The sequence below is a fragment of the Sus scrofa genome, chromosome 1 (assembly GCF_000003025.6).
Source record: "Sus scrofa isolate TJ Tabasco breed Duroc chromosome 1, Sscrofa11.1, whole genome shotgun sequence".
Taxonomy (NCBI): domain Eukaryota; kingdom Metazoa; phylum Chordata; class Mammalia; order Artiodactyla; family Suidae; genus Sus; species Sus scrofa.
Window position 1 is genome coordinate 13,465,048 of NC_010443.5, and position 13,681 is coordinate 13,478,728.

General features: G+C 40.7%; 1 protein-coding gene across 4 annotated transcripts; it reads left to right on the forward strand.

The window, feature by feature from the left end:
• Window positions 1,914-13,449, forward strand: FBXO5 (F-box protein 5). Of its 4 annotated transcripts, none has more exons than XM_003121138.4 (5): window positions 1,914-2,638; window positions 7,878-8,595; window positions 10,688-10,778; window positions 11,707-11,889; window positions 12,581-13,444. In XM_003121138.4, exons 1-5 carry the CDS (start codon window positions 2,536-2,538, stop codon window positions 12,830-12,832), a joined length of 1,347 nt encoding a protein of 448 aa, XP_003121186.1. In that variant the 5' UTR covers window positions 1,914-2,535; the 3' UTR covers window positions 12,833-13,444. The 4 variants fall into 4 exon arrangements, with proteins under 4 accessions (XP_003121186.1, XP_013847934.1, XP_013847933.1 ...); XM_013992480.2 differs by having other exon boundaries at window positions 1,924-2,642; XM_013992479.2 differs by having other exon boundaries at window positions 1,924-2,155.

Below are 13,681 nucleotides of genomic sequence, written 5' to 3' on the forward strand. Positions count from 1 at the left end.
AAAAACCTAAAGAAAAAGACTAACTATTCCAACATAGAATAAAACATGCTTCGCTCTTTATATTACCTTATACTACAATAGTAATTTTAGTTTTTCCAATATCTTAGCCCTTTTCTGAAAATAAATTTAAAATATAACTGCTGATGAACACCTTTTAAGCTGTGGTCAAGATTCAAAGGTTATCGTATAGGTGCTCAACTAACTTAAAAAGAACCTCCCCAACCCTCCAATTTCATATATTTTTCTACATCTAAAAATAAAAGAGGTGAATAAAGATGAGCTCTAAAGTCAAATGGGGAAGTTATAAAAACTATAAACAAGTGGGCTTCCCACAATTATTACTTCTCAGTATAACATAAAGGAAACTACATGGATTTATCCCAAAGATTGGAGTTGGAATTTTTGCTTACTATCTGTGTGCTTCTGTGGGAATGCATTTAAACTTTTAAGCACCATCAAAAAATGCAAATGCTAAGTTTATTATGAGAATTAAAGGCTAACATTTACAAAGTGCCTAGTAGATAGAAAAGCAACCATAGTTTTAATATTCATTCAACAAATCACTCCCTAGCTAAAATCCCTCCAACAGTTACGGACTGCTAGAAAAGAAACTAAACTCTACATGTAAACCAACTTAAGTCCTGCAGGATCTGGCCTCTACCTCTGTGACCTCAGCTCCTACAGTCTTTCGATCCATAGGCTCTAGACTTCCTTCCAGCCTTGGAACAAGCCAAGGACATTCGTGTCTCTGCATTACCAGCTCAACATTCTGATCTTAGCCCAAAGCCTCAGAAACCTTTCTGACCACCCACCCAAAGTCCTTAACCAAGCCCCTTATACCTATTCTCTACCCTTTTAAATTGTTTTATATGCCTCTTTAATTTAATGAAATGAATTAATTGCCAATTTCTTTCCCATTAGAATGTAAACCCCCCAAAAGTCAAGACTTTGTCCTTTCAATTCTGTAAGTCCAAACCTAGCACGAGGACCAGGCTCCAGTGAGAGACAAATGACTCAGGTGCAAAATTTAAAGGGATGCCAAAAATTTAAACCATCAAGAAAAATACTAATTTAATGAAACAATCTAAAAAATAAAAAAAAAAGCTTCACATAAAGACAGGATCCACTCAGCACTGGCATGATTCATCTGGTTCCCAGACCTGCTTCACATACCACAAGCCAAGTATTAACTCTCCCTAAGGCTGAAGAAAAGCGAAAGAGGGAAAACTGCAAAAGACGGGAATTCGGACTTACATCCTGTGACTTCACTGCGTTGTGACCCAAAGGTAGGTCGAGATTGCACTGCCATCACTTAAGCGCACAATGAAAGTATAGCATGACAAAAATATGATACAACTTGTCATCGAAGACTTAATAATTAATACTTTCATCCTTCACCCCATCACTAGACAATCATGGCCAGGAGTTTGTGGCCCCTGGGTGTGGGAATTAGAACTCCCAAGGCAGGATGACTGATGGATTGATTGACTCCTTCATTCTGGCGCTCGGCCCTTGAGGAAAAGCAATGAAACCCAAGAGAGTACTGGAGATATAAATTTAATAAGCTTAACGTCCGTAACAAAATAATGGTAGCTGGGGAACTGTGGCTGGAAACAAATAAATACGCTTACATGAAAAAAGTAACTCTGTCCTAGCCTCACGCCCACCGGAAGGCTCCAGGGAGACCCAGGTTCAGATCTCCCGCCAACAGGCGGGTGAGACAGCCCACCGCACCTGGAGGTACGCGGCCCCACACCTTGGGTTCCCCAGGAGAGAACCGCGGGGTACCCCAGCGCGCAAGCGCCGACCCGCCAACTCCACAGCCGCCGCCCGCCAAAAGCGCCTGCGCAAAAGCACCGAGCAGGGGGAGGGGCGAAACTAGGAGGGAGAGAGGAGCGCGCCTAAATCCTAGAGAGGCGGGCTAAGTAGGGCTGGGGGGAGGGCTCGTCTTCCGGAAAGTCTGCATTCCCGGACGACCGGAGTCGCCGCTCACCAAACGCCTGCTCGTGAGATGACCAGAGGAAGTCGGCTATCCTTTGTACCCATCGTAGATCCTCAGACAGAAGCCGCAGCTGCCTTCAGGATGAAATTCGGACCCACAGGAGGCCGGTGCACCAGACTGCAGAGGGGAGGTTGGCGGGAGCGCGCATGCGTGGTAGGCTACCTCCACGTGCAGGCCGCGGGAGGCCTACCCCGCGCTCCGAGGCCCCGCCCCGGCCCCGCCCCCAGCCGCAGCATCTTTCCGGACGCTCGGGGCCGGCTGGAAGGAAGGAGGTTGGGCCTCGCGACCCGGCCCCGCCTCGGCTCCCTCCAATTGGGCGTGGGTGAAGGGATCCCCTCCCACCCTCCTCCCATTGGAGCGCGCGTGTGAGCGGCGCTCCCCATTGGGCCCTGCGGATTTGGGCACCAAATTCAAAGATTTTAAAAGTACCAGCTGGCGCCTTTTAGAAGCTAGAGCCCTGTGAAGCGGACCGCCTACTCCTCCGCAGTGGTAGCAGCTCCTTCTCACCTGAGGCAGGTCCCACTTGCACTGGCATGAGCCGGCGCCCCTGCAGCTGTTCCCCACGGCCGCCCTCCGGTTCCTGCCGCTGCAGCTACAGCGCCCTGACAGCTGCCGGGCGCCCTCGCCCCTCGGACGGTGGGTGAGAGGAGAGGGCGCGAACGGGGCTTGGTTTTAAGGAGGGGTGCCCGGTGGTGGGGAGACTAGGGAACCACGCGACCCGGACCTGACTCCCTCCCGAGTCCGGCCATGCAGCCCCTCGCCGGGCTCCGGACAGGTGGCGACGGTGGGTCCCGGGACGAGGAAGAAGGCTAAGGTCCCGGGCGGGGAAGCAGATGTGCCGAGGCGGGATGGAGGAGGCCTGGGGCCCGCGGTGCACGCCGACCTTGGGCGCCAAGTCCCGGGGAGGTGCGGGTGGGGGCCTCCCTGGCTGCCCTTTCTCCCTGGGCAGGGCCACCTACCTCCACCCCGCGGTCCTGGGCGCCAAATGCGCCCCCTCTCCCCTCCCCCACCCCACCGCGGGGCTAAGGCTCTGACAGGGCCCGCGAGCCGGCGGCCCCCAGGGTCAGGCCTGGCGCCCGACCCCCGCTTGCTGCGCCCCTTTCCCGCGTCTGCCCCGCACCCCCAGGTCCGAAGGCGGTTCCCCCGGGTTTTCGCCACCTCAGTCTTCCTGGCGGGCGCGGGAGATCGTGCTCGCTGTTACCTCCCGCCTCCTCCGCAGGGCCCGCGCCCTGAGGGCCACCCCTCCAACCCCTCAGGATTTCCAGGGTCTCCCCCAACCTACTCCCGCCAAATGGAGGGACCCCCCTCATCGGGCCAGGCTCCGTTGGGACCTCCAAACAAAAACGTTCAATTTCTCCTTTTTCCGTTTTACCCGATGACTCAGTCTCAAGGCCTGGAGTCAAAAAGAGAGGAAAAAAATGCATTTTTTTAATACAAAAACGTGAGTTTGTCCAAATTTAGGCGATTTTGAAGAATTTGGGAAGATCTGAGAGTTGAAGGATTAGTTATTCTTTTCCTGTGCTCCTGAACTGCTAATCTTTTATCTCAACTCTTGGAAAGGAAGGCACTCAAATAAACTTAGTTTTATCCTCTTTGTTGCTATCTCTGAAAGAGATCCAAATGCATTCATTTTACCTCAGAAATTACCAAAGAATTTTAGAAATTAGCCACTTGATATTGGGTATTTAGTAATCACTGAAAGATGCCCCTTTCTTCAGAAAAAGGATCTGGAAGCCTCAAGAAAGAAAAATAATTTTTAACAGATTAAGTCTATTTCTAGAAGTCTGTTCATAAGTCTGTAAAATTCTGAAGCCTGGTGGCATTCAGAAGGGATTTTTTTGATTGTTTAATTCTAGTTCTCTACTACCTTTCCTCTCAAGAGAATGTTGCTGTCCCATGGATTTTTCCCCCCCTGTTTACAAATTTGAAGAAATGGAAAAAAATATTTAATGCATTCAAATACTTCTGAAAGTAGACTTTTCTAAAATTTTCTCTTAGGAATTATGGCTGATTTGCAGTTTATGGCGGCCAAGCCTTAGGGCTCTCTTACATTCTTAAGGAATAGCCATACCTAACTTTGGGCACATGCTGGTTATCTTACAGTTATTGGAGATTGTAGAACTTAATTATTTAGCAATGAATAGCTCTAAAGATAAATTATAAAAGGTCAAACTTTGTGCAGTTAACTATAATACTACATTTTCATAATGGACTGTGAGTTGGTTTAAAAAAATGCAGTTTGAACCTTTACCATGAGGTAGATATTAATGTCTCCATTTTAGAGAAAATGGAAGAGGCTAATTGAATGTTCTAGCCAGAAGACTGCGCAAGATTTTCATTTGACGTTGGGTATGATTCCTAGGAAAAGTATAGAATGTAGAATGTAGTTTGCTGCTTTTAAAATGTTCATGATTTGCAATATAGAGAATATGAAGGTGTTTGACTTGGAAATAATATGGTGAAATGTATTTATTAAACTATTTGTGATAAGGACTCTGCCTTGTGTTTAGTCCAGTTTTATTTTCTTAAATGAGGAAACAGGCTTTAAGAATTAACTTGCCCAGTTTTGTTCTGTTTTTTTTTTTAACCTTGTGTGCTCAATACCCCAGGGTGGTTTTTACTCCCAATTTCCTCCAGCATCCATATCGAATAGAGTATATCACCAAGCTCTGTTGACTTTACCCTTCTAAAAAGATCTCAGATCTATCCAATTATCTTCATTTCCATCGCAGTCATCCTAGTCTCAGGTATCCAACACTTAGGACTCTTGTGATAAGTACTTCTTTATTCTATTTTTTATAGTTGCACCCACAGCATATGAAAGTTCCCAGCCCAAGGACTGAATCTGAGCCATAGCTATGGCAGCTCGGGATCCTTAACTCACTGCACTGGGCCAAGGATCAAACCCACACCTCTGCAGTGACCTGAGCCACTGCAGTTGAATTCTTAAGCCACTGCACCACAGCAGGAACTCCCAGTAGGTACTTCTAACTAGCCTCCCTGCTTCCACTTCTACCTTCCTACAATCAGTTCACCACAGCTGCCAATCATTTTTTAGTGTAAACCAAATATCTACTTACAGCCCTTCAAAGGCTCTTTATTATACAGTAAATAAAATCCAGTCTATCCTAGAAATCCTATATAGCATTCTGTACCTCTCTAACCTTAATTTTCAATCAGTTCTTCCCTTAGCACACTAAGTTGCAGCCCTGCAGGCCTTCGGATTCTTTGGAAGCTCAACAATTGTCCTTGCTTCTAGTGTCCACCTTTCTGGATTTTCACAAGGCTTTCAGGAGGTCTCAGAATGTGGGAGTTCCTGTTGTGGCTCATCAGTAACGAATCCAACTAGTGTCCAGGAGGATGCCAGTTGGATCCCTGGCCTTGCTTGGTGGGTTAAGGATCCGGCGTTGCTATTAGCTGTGGTGTAGTTTGCAGACTCGGCTTGGATCCTGCATTGCTGTGGCTGTGGCATAGGCCAGCAGCTGTAGCTCCGATTCAGCCTTTAGCTTGGGAACTTACATATGCCACACAGAATGTCACCTCCAAAAGATCTTCCCTGACTAGTTTCTTTCCTCCTCCACCCCCTGTCAACATTAGATAGTTGAAGTGGCAAGACTAGACTCTTAACCCTCATCTATCTGATTCAAAAGGTCATGAAATGTCTTTTCCCTTCCAGGATAATATCAGACCGATTATATTTCCCAAATTGTTTAGGAATATTTGGCTTAGTCAGGAGAAAGCACTGAACTTGTTGAAACATGGAGTTAGCCTTTTATTGTCTGCTTTCAACTTGCTTTTATACAAAGGTGATGCTTATTCAGTTTATTTTGCAGTATTATGAAGTTTTTAGAAGAATGTCACATAACTTTCTACTTTAAATCTGCAACCAGCATCTAGATTTTGGAACCAATGAAAGGAACCAAAGTTCCAGGGAGAAATAACCAATTCTATGACTGGAACAGGGAAAATACAAGATGCACCTGGAGCATCTTGTTTAGTGCTTAAGAAGTAAGGAATGTCAAATGAACATGAACTTACAATGGTGAAAGCTGGAACAATTTGAGCAACAATGTAAATAATATAGTATTAAATTATAACCTAAAGTCCCTAAGTCTATACTTTCATACTTTTTTTAATGCTCTTTTTTATCTCACTTCCTAGGTAAATTAGAGAAGGTACACTGAATTTACAGTCAAGAAGAATCTGTCCCTCTTAACTTCCTGTCAAATATTGGGCAAGTTACTTAGCTAAGATTCAGTGTTCTTATCTATAAATTATAATGCTTCTCCATCCTATCTCAAAAGGTTGTAAGAACCAAGTTTGGAAACAAATTGGAAATTGTTAACTTCTAAAACAGTTGTAAGGTAGTTGAATCACCATTAGCTCTAAATTTTAAAGAACTATCCATATTCAAAGAATGGTGTTGAATGAAAGGGGTGCTATAGGATAGTCTCCCAGTAACTGAGTTCTAAAGATAGCGGAGGAAGAATGCCTTTGAAAAGATTTTCTGAAATACAGTTTTAGGCCTCTTGCCTTCAGGCAACTGAACAAAGTAAAAGGTGTGTCTTTGTAAGTGGCTTTTTTATTCTCTCAGATAAAATGTGGTCTTATGTAAATCATACTTAGCTCTTTACTTGAGACAAAAGTAAAAATCTCTTGGAATTTTTTGCTCTTCTAAATGGAAGAGAACTCTAGAATAATTTGTTCTAGAGTTAGTTAATTTGGGGGTTATTTACTTTATGCCCCTGAACTTTTAGTTGAAACCTTTTAGGGTTAGTTTAGTACTTTGACTTAAAGGTTCTGCTCGAAATAAACAGTAAAACTACTACGAACAGATTACCAGTATTTCACATAGACTAAACGTATTGATGGAGTGTGCTTACGTTTACTTATGGGGTAAGTTGTTACCTACTTATGATTGGCTTGCAAGGGGTATAGTAGATGGGGAGTACATTAGAAGCACAAACCATCCATTCTCTGCCTTCAAAAACGATAAGCAGTTTTCTTGAACCCATCTACCATATTCCTTCCCAGAACTGTGCCATTGTTCACATTATCCTTCAGTGAATGTCCTTTCCAGCCTCTACTGCCTGACAAAATCCTAACTATCCTTTAAAAGCAGGGGTTCTCAACTCAGGAATGTGGATGATTTTGTCCCTACTGCCTTCCCCCTACTCCTAGTATTTGGCAATAAGTGGTGACTGAAGACATTTTTTATTATCCTGCCTAGGGAGTAGTGGCTGCTCATGGCATCAGATGGGTAAAAGTTGCTGCAATGCACAGGACAGCCCCCATCAACAGAATAGCTGGCCCCAAATGTCAGTAGAATGGTTAACTTGTAGATGATTAAGTGAAATTACTACCTTTTCAGTCCTTCAAACTACCTGTAGAGTTCTTGATTAATGTAAGACTTAAAATAACTGCTAATTGCTTAAATGTAAGATTTTTCGTTACTTTTATCAAAACTATTTTGACCCTAGTACTTTCCCTTCTCCATTATCTTAACCATATTTCTAGAAGTATTTAATTACTATAAAGATATCTCTTACCTCGGACCCCGTCCTTGATGCATCACATTTCCTTATTTGTTCCGTAAGCACAGATAATAATAGTCACTTTTGTCACTATTTTCTATTCATTCAGAAGTCTGTTCTGAAGTACCCCTTCAAGAATAAGATGTATACACTTGTAAGATTTTAGTAGTATTTTCTAATTATCACATGTCAATAATTAAACTGAAATGATTTCACAGCTGCATAGGCAATATGCAGTGCTAAGAGAATGCAAGGTAATTAAGTCTCTATCCCAAACTTAAGAAATAGGAATGTGTAGAAATTTTGCCATTGGAGGTAAATACATTGTGTTCTTTTTGTAGATTGTAAAGAAGAAGGTTCCACTCTCTCCGTCAAAATGAAGTGTGATTTTAACTATAGCCATGTTCATTCTGGAGTTAAACCGGTAAAACCTGATGATAGTGGAAGATGCAGTTCCTACACTCCTGCATATTTGGAAGGTTCTTATAATGACTGCATTAAAGACTATGAAAGGTTATCAGATATTAGGTCTCCAATCGTGAACTCCAGGATCGTAGAGCTTGAAACTGAAAGCAAGCCCTTGCATAATAAGGAAAATCAACATGTGCAACAAACACTTAATAGTTCAAATGACATAGAAGAACTGGAGACCAGTGGACCTTATGAAGACAGTGGCTACTCTTCATTTTCCCAACAAAGTGTCCTCAATGAACATGAAGACAGTAGTCTTACATTGGTGGAAAATTATAGTGACAGTCCACAACCTTGCCTGCTACGGATAAAAAGCCCAGACCAATATCCTAACAAAAACTTGCTGCCAGCTCTTCATTTTGCAAAATTTGTTTGTTCAACATTAAAAAAAAATTGTAAACGAAATCCTAAAATAGATCGAGAGAAACTGAAGGAATTTGTATCCAGTGGAAATTTTAGACTACAGAATATAATTGGCAGGAAAATGGGCCTAGAATGTGTAGATATTCTCAGCGAACTCTTTCGAAGGGGACTCAGGCATCTCTTAGCAAATATTTTAACACAGCTCAGTGATATGGACTTAATCAAGTAAGTATTGTTGCTTTGAGTATATTAGTATGATCCATTGAACAGAACATCTTGTTAGATGGCTCCACACCAGCAGCTCATGCAAAAACAGGGTAGTCTTTGCACTATTTTTTGTTTCGTTTTTTTGCTTTTTAGGGCTGCACCTGTGGCATATGGAAGTTCCCTAATCAGAGCTGCCAGCCTATGCCAGATCCAAGCCATGTCTTCGACCTGTGCTAAAGCCCAAGGCAACTCTGGATCCTTAACCCACTGAGCAGGTCAAGGATCGAACCCGTGTTCTCATAGATACTAGTTCAGATTCCTTACTACTGGGCCACAATGGGAACTTCTGCTGTTTAATTGAAGTAATGACTTTTTGTTTGGTTGCCCATATCGTACTACCTGTGTGCCACTTAGGTGAAAGAAAGATAATTTTTAAAGTATACATTTAATACAGTTATTACAGATTTCATCTTTATGTTGTTAGATAACTATTTCTGTTAGATTGGGATCTTTATTGTTTTTGGTTCTGAAATTGCTAATATGTAAGCTACATCTTTTTGGCTTAATTATAAAACACACTAGGTCTAGGGTACAGGCCCAATATGTGTTGTGATTTTTGTCACACTTGAAAGTATGAAGTAATTTCTATTCTTTGTAGTCCATCTTAAGTGTAGGGCTCCTAAATTTGACAGTGGTGAAAATATAGAAACCCACAAATGGGCCTGATTTATGGCTATTTCTTAGAAAACTTATAAACAATAATTAGCATTTATTCCTCATTCCACCAAAGAAAATGTTAGGATAAAATAACTGAGAATTAAGATGATTATGTATAGTCTATTGATTAGATTACCTCCCAACTTAACTGGGTTCATTTTTGGCTTTTTAAAAAGTTTTTTAGAAGTACTGTGTTAATTTATACTGGTCCACAAAATATAGCTGAAACCAAACATTTTTATAATTGACTGGCTTCTTGAGGGATAGCCCACATCACAATTTTTGTAAACAAAATGGATTTTTTTTTTTTGCGTTTTCTAGGGCCTCTCTCGTGGCATATGGAGATTCCCAGGCTAGGGGTCGAATTGGAGCTGTAGCCACCGGCCTACGCCAGAGCCATAGCAACGCGGGATCCAAGCCTCGTCTGCAACCTACACCACAGCTCACAGCAATGCTGGATTGTTAACCCACTGAGCGAGGCCAGGGATCGAACCCGCAACCTCATGGTTCCTAGTCAGATTCATTAACCACTGCACCACAACGGGAACTCCCGAAATGGATTTTTTAAATTGACTTCTACTAATAGCAGTGTGTCCTCAAGTTCTTTGAAATTTGTCCATAATGTTACCAAACACCCAAAATGGTGCCATCTATACAGTAGGGCTGCTTATTTGGTATTTGTGGATATTATGGGAAAAATGAAATATCGGAGTTCTCCTGCGGCACATGGGTTAAGGATCCAGCATTGTCAGTGCAGTGGCTTGTGGCTGCTACTGTGGCTCAGGGTTTTTTTTGTTTCGTTTGTTTTTGTCTTTTTTTAAGACCACACCCATGGCATACGGAGGTTCCCAGGTTAGGGGTCGAATTGGAGCTGAAGCTGCTGACCTACACCACAGCCAGAGCAACTCAGGATCCAAGCCACATCTGCGACCTATACCACAGCTCTCAGCAATGCCAGATCCCCAACCCACTGAGTGAGGCCAGGGATCGAACCTGCATCCTCACGGATTTGGGTTGGGTTTGTTACCACTGAGCCACAATGGAAACTCTGTGGCTCAGGATTGATCCTGGGCCTGGAAATTTCCACATGCCATGGACATAACCCCCATAAAAGCTAGTGGTCCTTAATCCTGGATCCACTTAGAATTACTTGACATTGAGCCCTTTTAAAAGAGTTACGGAGTCATGGCCCCCTTTTAGATCTTTTAGACCCTAGTGAGTAGGCATGGAGCATCCTTAAATCTTAAGTGCATGCCTCAGGCAATTCTAATGTATTGACAGGTTTGAGAAAGCACATGAGACCTTTCTCTTTTGCACTGTAAATGTTTCTGGAATATATTCATCCTATCTCTTTGCATTGCTTTAATTGTTCCTTTTATAATCGTTTTTCCAGTGTGTCTAGAGTGAGCACAACTTGGAAGAAGATTCTAGAAGATGATAAGGGGGCATTGCAATTATACAATAAAGCAATACAAAGAATTACTGTAAGTCTTTGCAGTTGTTTTAATTTTAAAGTATAATCGCTAGTGCTCTTTACCTTTAGAAGTAGGAGAGGTAAATAGTAAAGATAACAGATGATCTGGAAATCCTTTACATTTGTAACTCATTAAAAAAAATTTAAAGATGAAGGGGATGAGATCTTATTGCAGTCATTTATTTCTTGGGTTCACCATAGAAATGAAAATGTTCAAAAGTAGTGGGAAAATTACTCAATTCCCAGATAGTGAGAATTGACCCTATGGCTAATCTTGGCTATTATTTTGTTTTTCCTGTTAACAGATAAAGGATCAATCATCTACATATTGAAGATTCTTAATGCAGAAAGGGAATTCATTTACTTTCCACAATACCCTGTAACTTTGGAGATGTTTCTGAGAACAAAGATCAATAAATACATGAATAAAATTTCAGACCTAGGAATTGTCAGACTTAGGTTCAAATTTTGGAGCTACTACTTAACTAGTTGTGTAGCTTTAGACAAGCATTGCTTAAATTATCCAAATCCAATTTCTTTATCTGTTAGCTGGTAAATGAGAAATTTTATTTGAATCCATTCATAACACTCCGTGACACTTAAAATGACTGTTGCCATCTGTTGGTGGGTGGGAAGAATGACCTTTTCTGGCAGTAGTGCTCTATAAGTCGTATATTAAGGGATATGTACTGAGCATGTAAAGTGCTTTCTCACAATTTCTGATTTGCAGTTTATCTCAGTAACTTAGTTCTTAGGCTTTAAATACCTGGATGGTTATGAGTGGCTGTGTTTAAGCATATACAAGGAAATTGTATGTAGGAATAAATCCTTTATATTCTCATTTACCCTTTTATTTATACAAATGGAACAAAAATGCCTGATTGTTAGACTATAAGACAATATTTTTTAAACCTACTAAAACTTTTTTTTTTAATTAGGAAAAGAACATTAAGTTTTCACCACATGCTTCAACCAGAGAATATGTTTTATTCAGAACCGCATTAGCATCTGTTCAAAAATCAGCAACCCAGACTCTCCCTAAAAAAGATACTCAAACCAAGTTACCTGATCCAGGTGATCAGAAAGGTTCTACCTTTAGTCGACACAGTGAATTCTCTGAGGTAATTTTTTGTTTATTGTTAAAAGGATTTATAGTAAGATAACCACTTGCAACTCAATTAATCCAGTTAGAGAAGTACACAGAGATGTCCTGTGCCAAAACTAGTAGATATCATTTGACACTGTTTATGACAGTTCAGTCATGTTGAGATCTAATTTGGAAACACTAAGAAAACAAGGAAAAACCTTGGTTTTGAAGTTTCTTATAACTGTTCCATACTACAGTTCACAGTTACTGCCTTTAATAATGAGGACGATAGCTAAGCAAGAGGAGATCAATTTTACCAGGTACTGGATAGATATGGAAAGGTGGTCACTGTCAGAGCTACATAAAGATAAGTGCCATATAATGTGGTAAGTGCTTTTAGAAAATAGAACTAGAAATAAAAGAGTAACCAACTCCTGAATTATACCAGGAAGTCTTCACAGAAAAGGTGGCATTTAAGTCAGGCATTGATGTGTAAGCAGCATTCGTGAATTAAAGAGAACATATTTGTAGTAATAGGAAGTAGCCACTGGATCAGTTGACAAGTGGTATTCTCTTACCCATTGAACAATAAGCTCCTTAAGTTGTGTGTGGCATTGACATTAAAGCTTCATACACGTATTGGGAAGGGCATAGCACTGTCCTTGTTTTGACTGACTAAATCACATTCAGTCCTTGCTAAAATGTGTGGATTTTCTTCTCTCTAGGTTGCCAAGACTTTGAAAAAGAATGAAAGCCTCAAAGCCTGCATTCGCTGTAATTCACCAGCAAAATATGATTGCTATTTGCAACGGGCAACCTGTAAACGAGAAGGCTGTGGATTTGATTATTGTACAAGGTGCCTGTGTGATTATCATACCTCTGAAGACTGTTCAAATAGCAAGCCTTTAAAAGCCAGTTATAAAATGGGTCCTCTGCCAGGTACTAAGAAAAGCAAGAAGAATTTACGACGATTGTGATCTCTTATTAAATCAATTGTAACTGATCATGACAGGTTAGTTAGAAAATGTTAGGTTTTAATTTAAAAAATAAATGTATTGTGATTTTCAACTTTATGTTGAAATCAATGGGTTTTTTTTCCCCAACTGATAAAAGAAGATGCCCAACCTCTTAAAATATTTTACACTTTAATAGGGAAAAGTTCAAAATTCTCAATATATATCAAAATTTAAATATTTTAAGAAAAAGGGAAAATAGTTACTTGATGATTGTGATTCAGAGGCAAAATAAAATTGATTCAGTTTTATAGTAAAGGAAGACCATGTAATTTTACCTACAGTCTTCAGTGCCAATCTTTTTACCATCTAGTAACATTTGAGACATTTTATTTGCTTTACCAAATTAATAATACCTATTGAAATATCAACTTCTGATGTCTGTCAATTTAAATGTTTTGTCACCTTTAACCTCTTTTTCAATGTATTTCCCAAAATGTTTTATGAAGTCGTATTTTCCTTATTTGTAAAGGTTGTATGTTTTAATATTTTGTACATTTGTAAATGTTTATTTTTATATGTCAAAGAAAATAAATGTCTCTTGTATATACACATAAATAAAGTGTTTCAAATTTAATAAATAATGCGAATCTTTTGTTTAGATAAATATTTTAACACTAGAAACAGCTCAAATAAGAAGCTAAAAGAGGTTACATTGGTATGGGTGAAGGTATTGAGTTGATCTTTATTATCTGTCTACTTAACTTGGGACCTTGTGAGATTACCAGGCTGTATTCTCACTGAACATCTTAGTAGTTGTGGAATTGGGTCTTGAAATAAGCATCTCAAGATGGTTCAATGCAAGAAGACCAT

What these genes read in the sequence shown, in the direction of transcription:
- FBXO5 (XM_003121138.4), top strand. Translation starts at nt 2,536, where the DNA reads ATGAGCCGGCGCCCCTGCAGCTGTTCCCCACGGCCGCCCTCCGGTTCC. An exon ending in AGTGATATGGACTTAATCAA is followed by an intron (nt 8,596 to 10,687) that starts GTAAGTATTGTT and finishes TCGTTTTTCCAG; the next exon opens with TGTGTCTAGAGTGAGCACAA. An exon ending in AAGCAATACAAAGAATTACT is followed by an intron (nt 10,779 to 11,706) that starts GTAAGTCTTTGC and finishes TTTTTTAATTAG; the next exon opens with GAAAAGAACATTAAGTTTTC.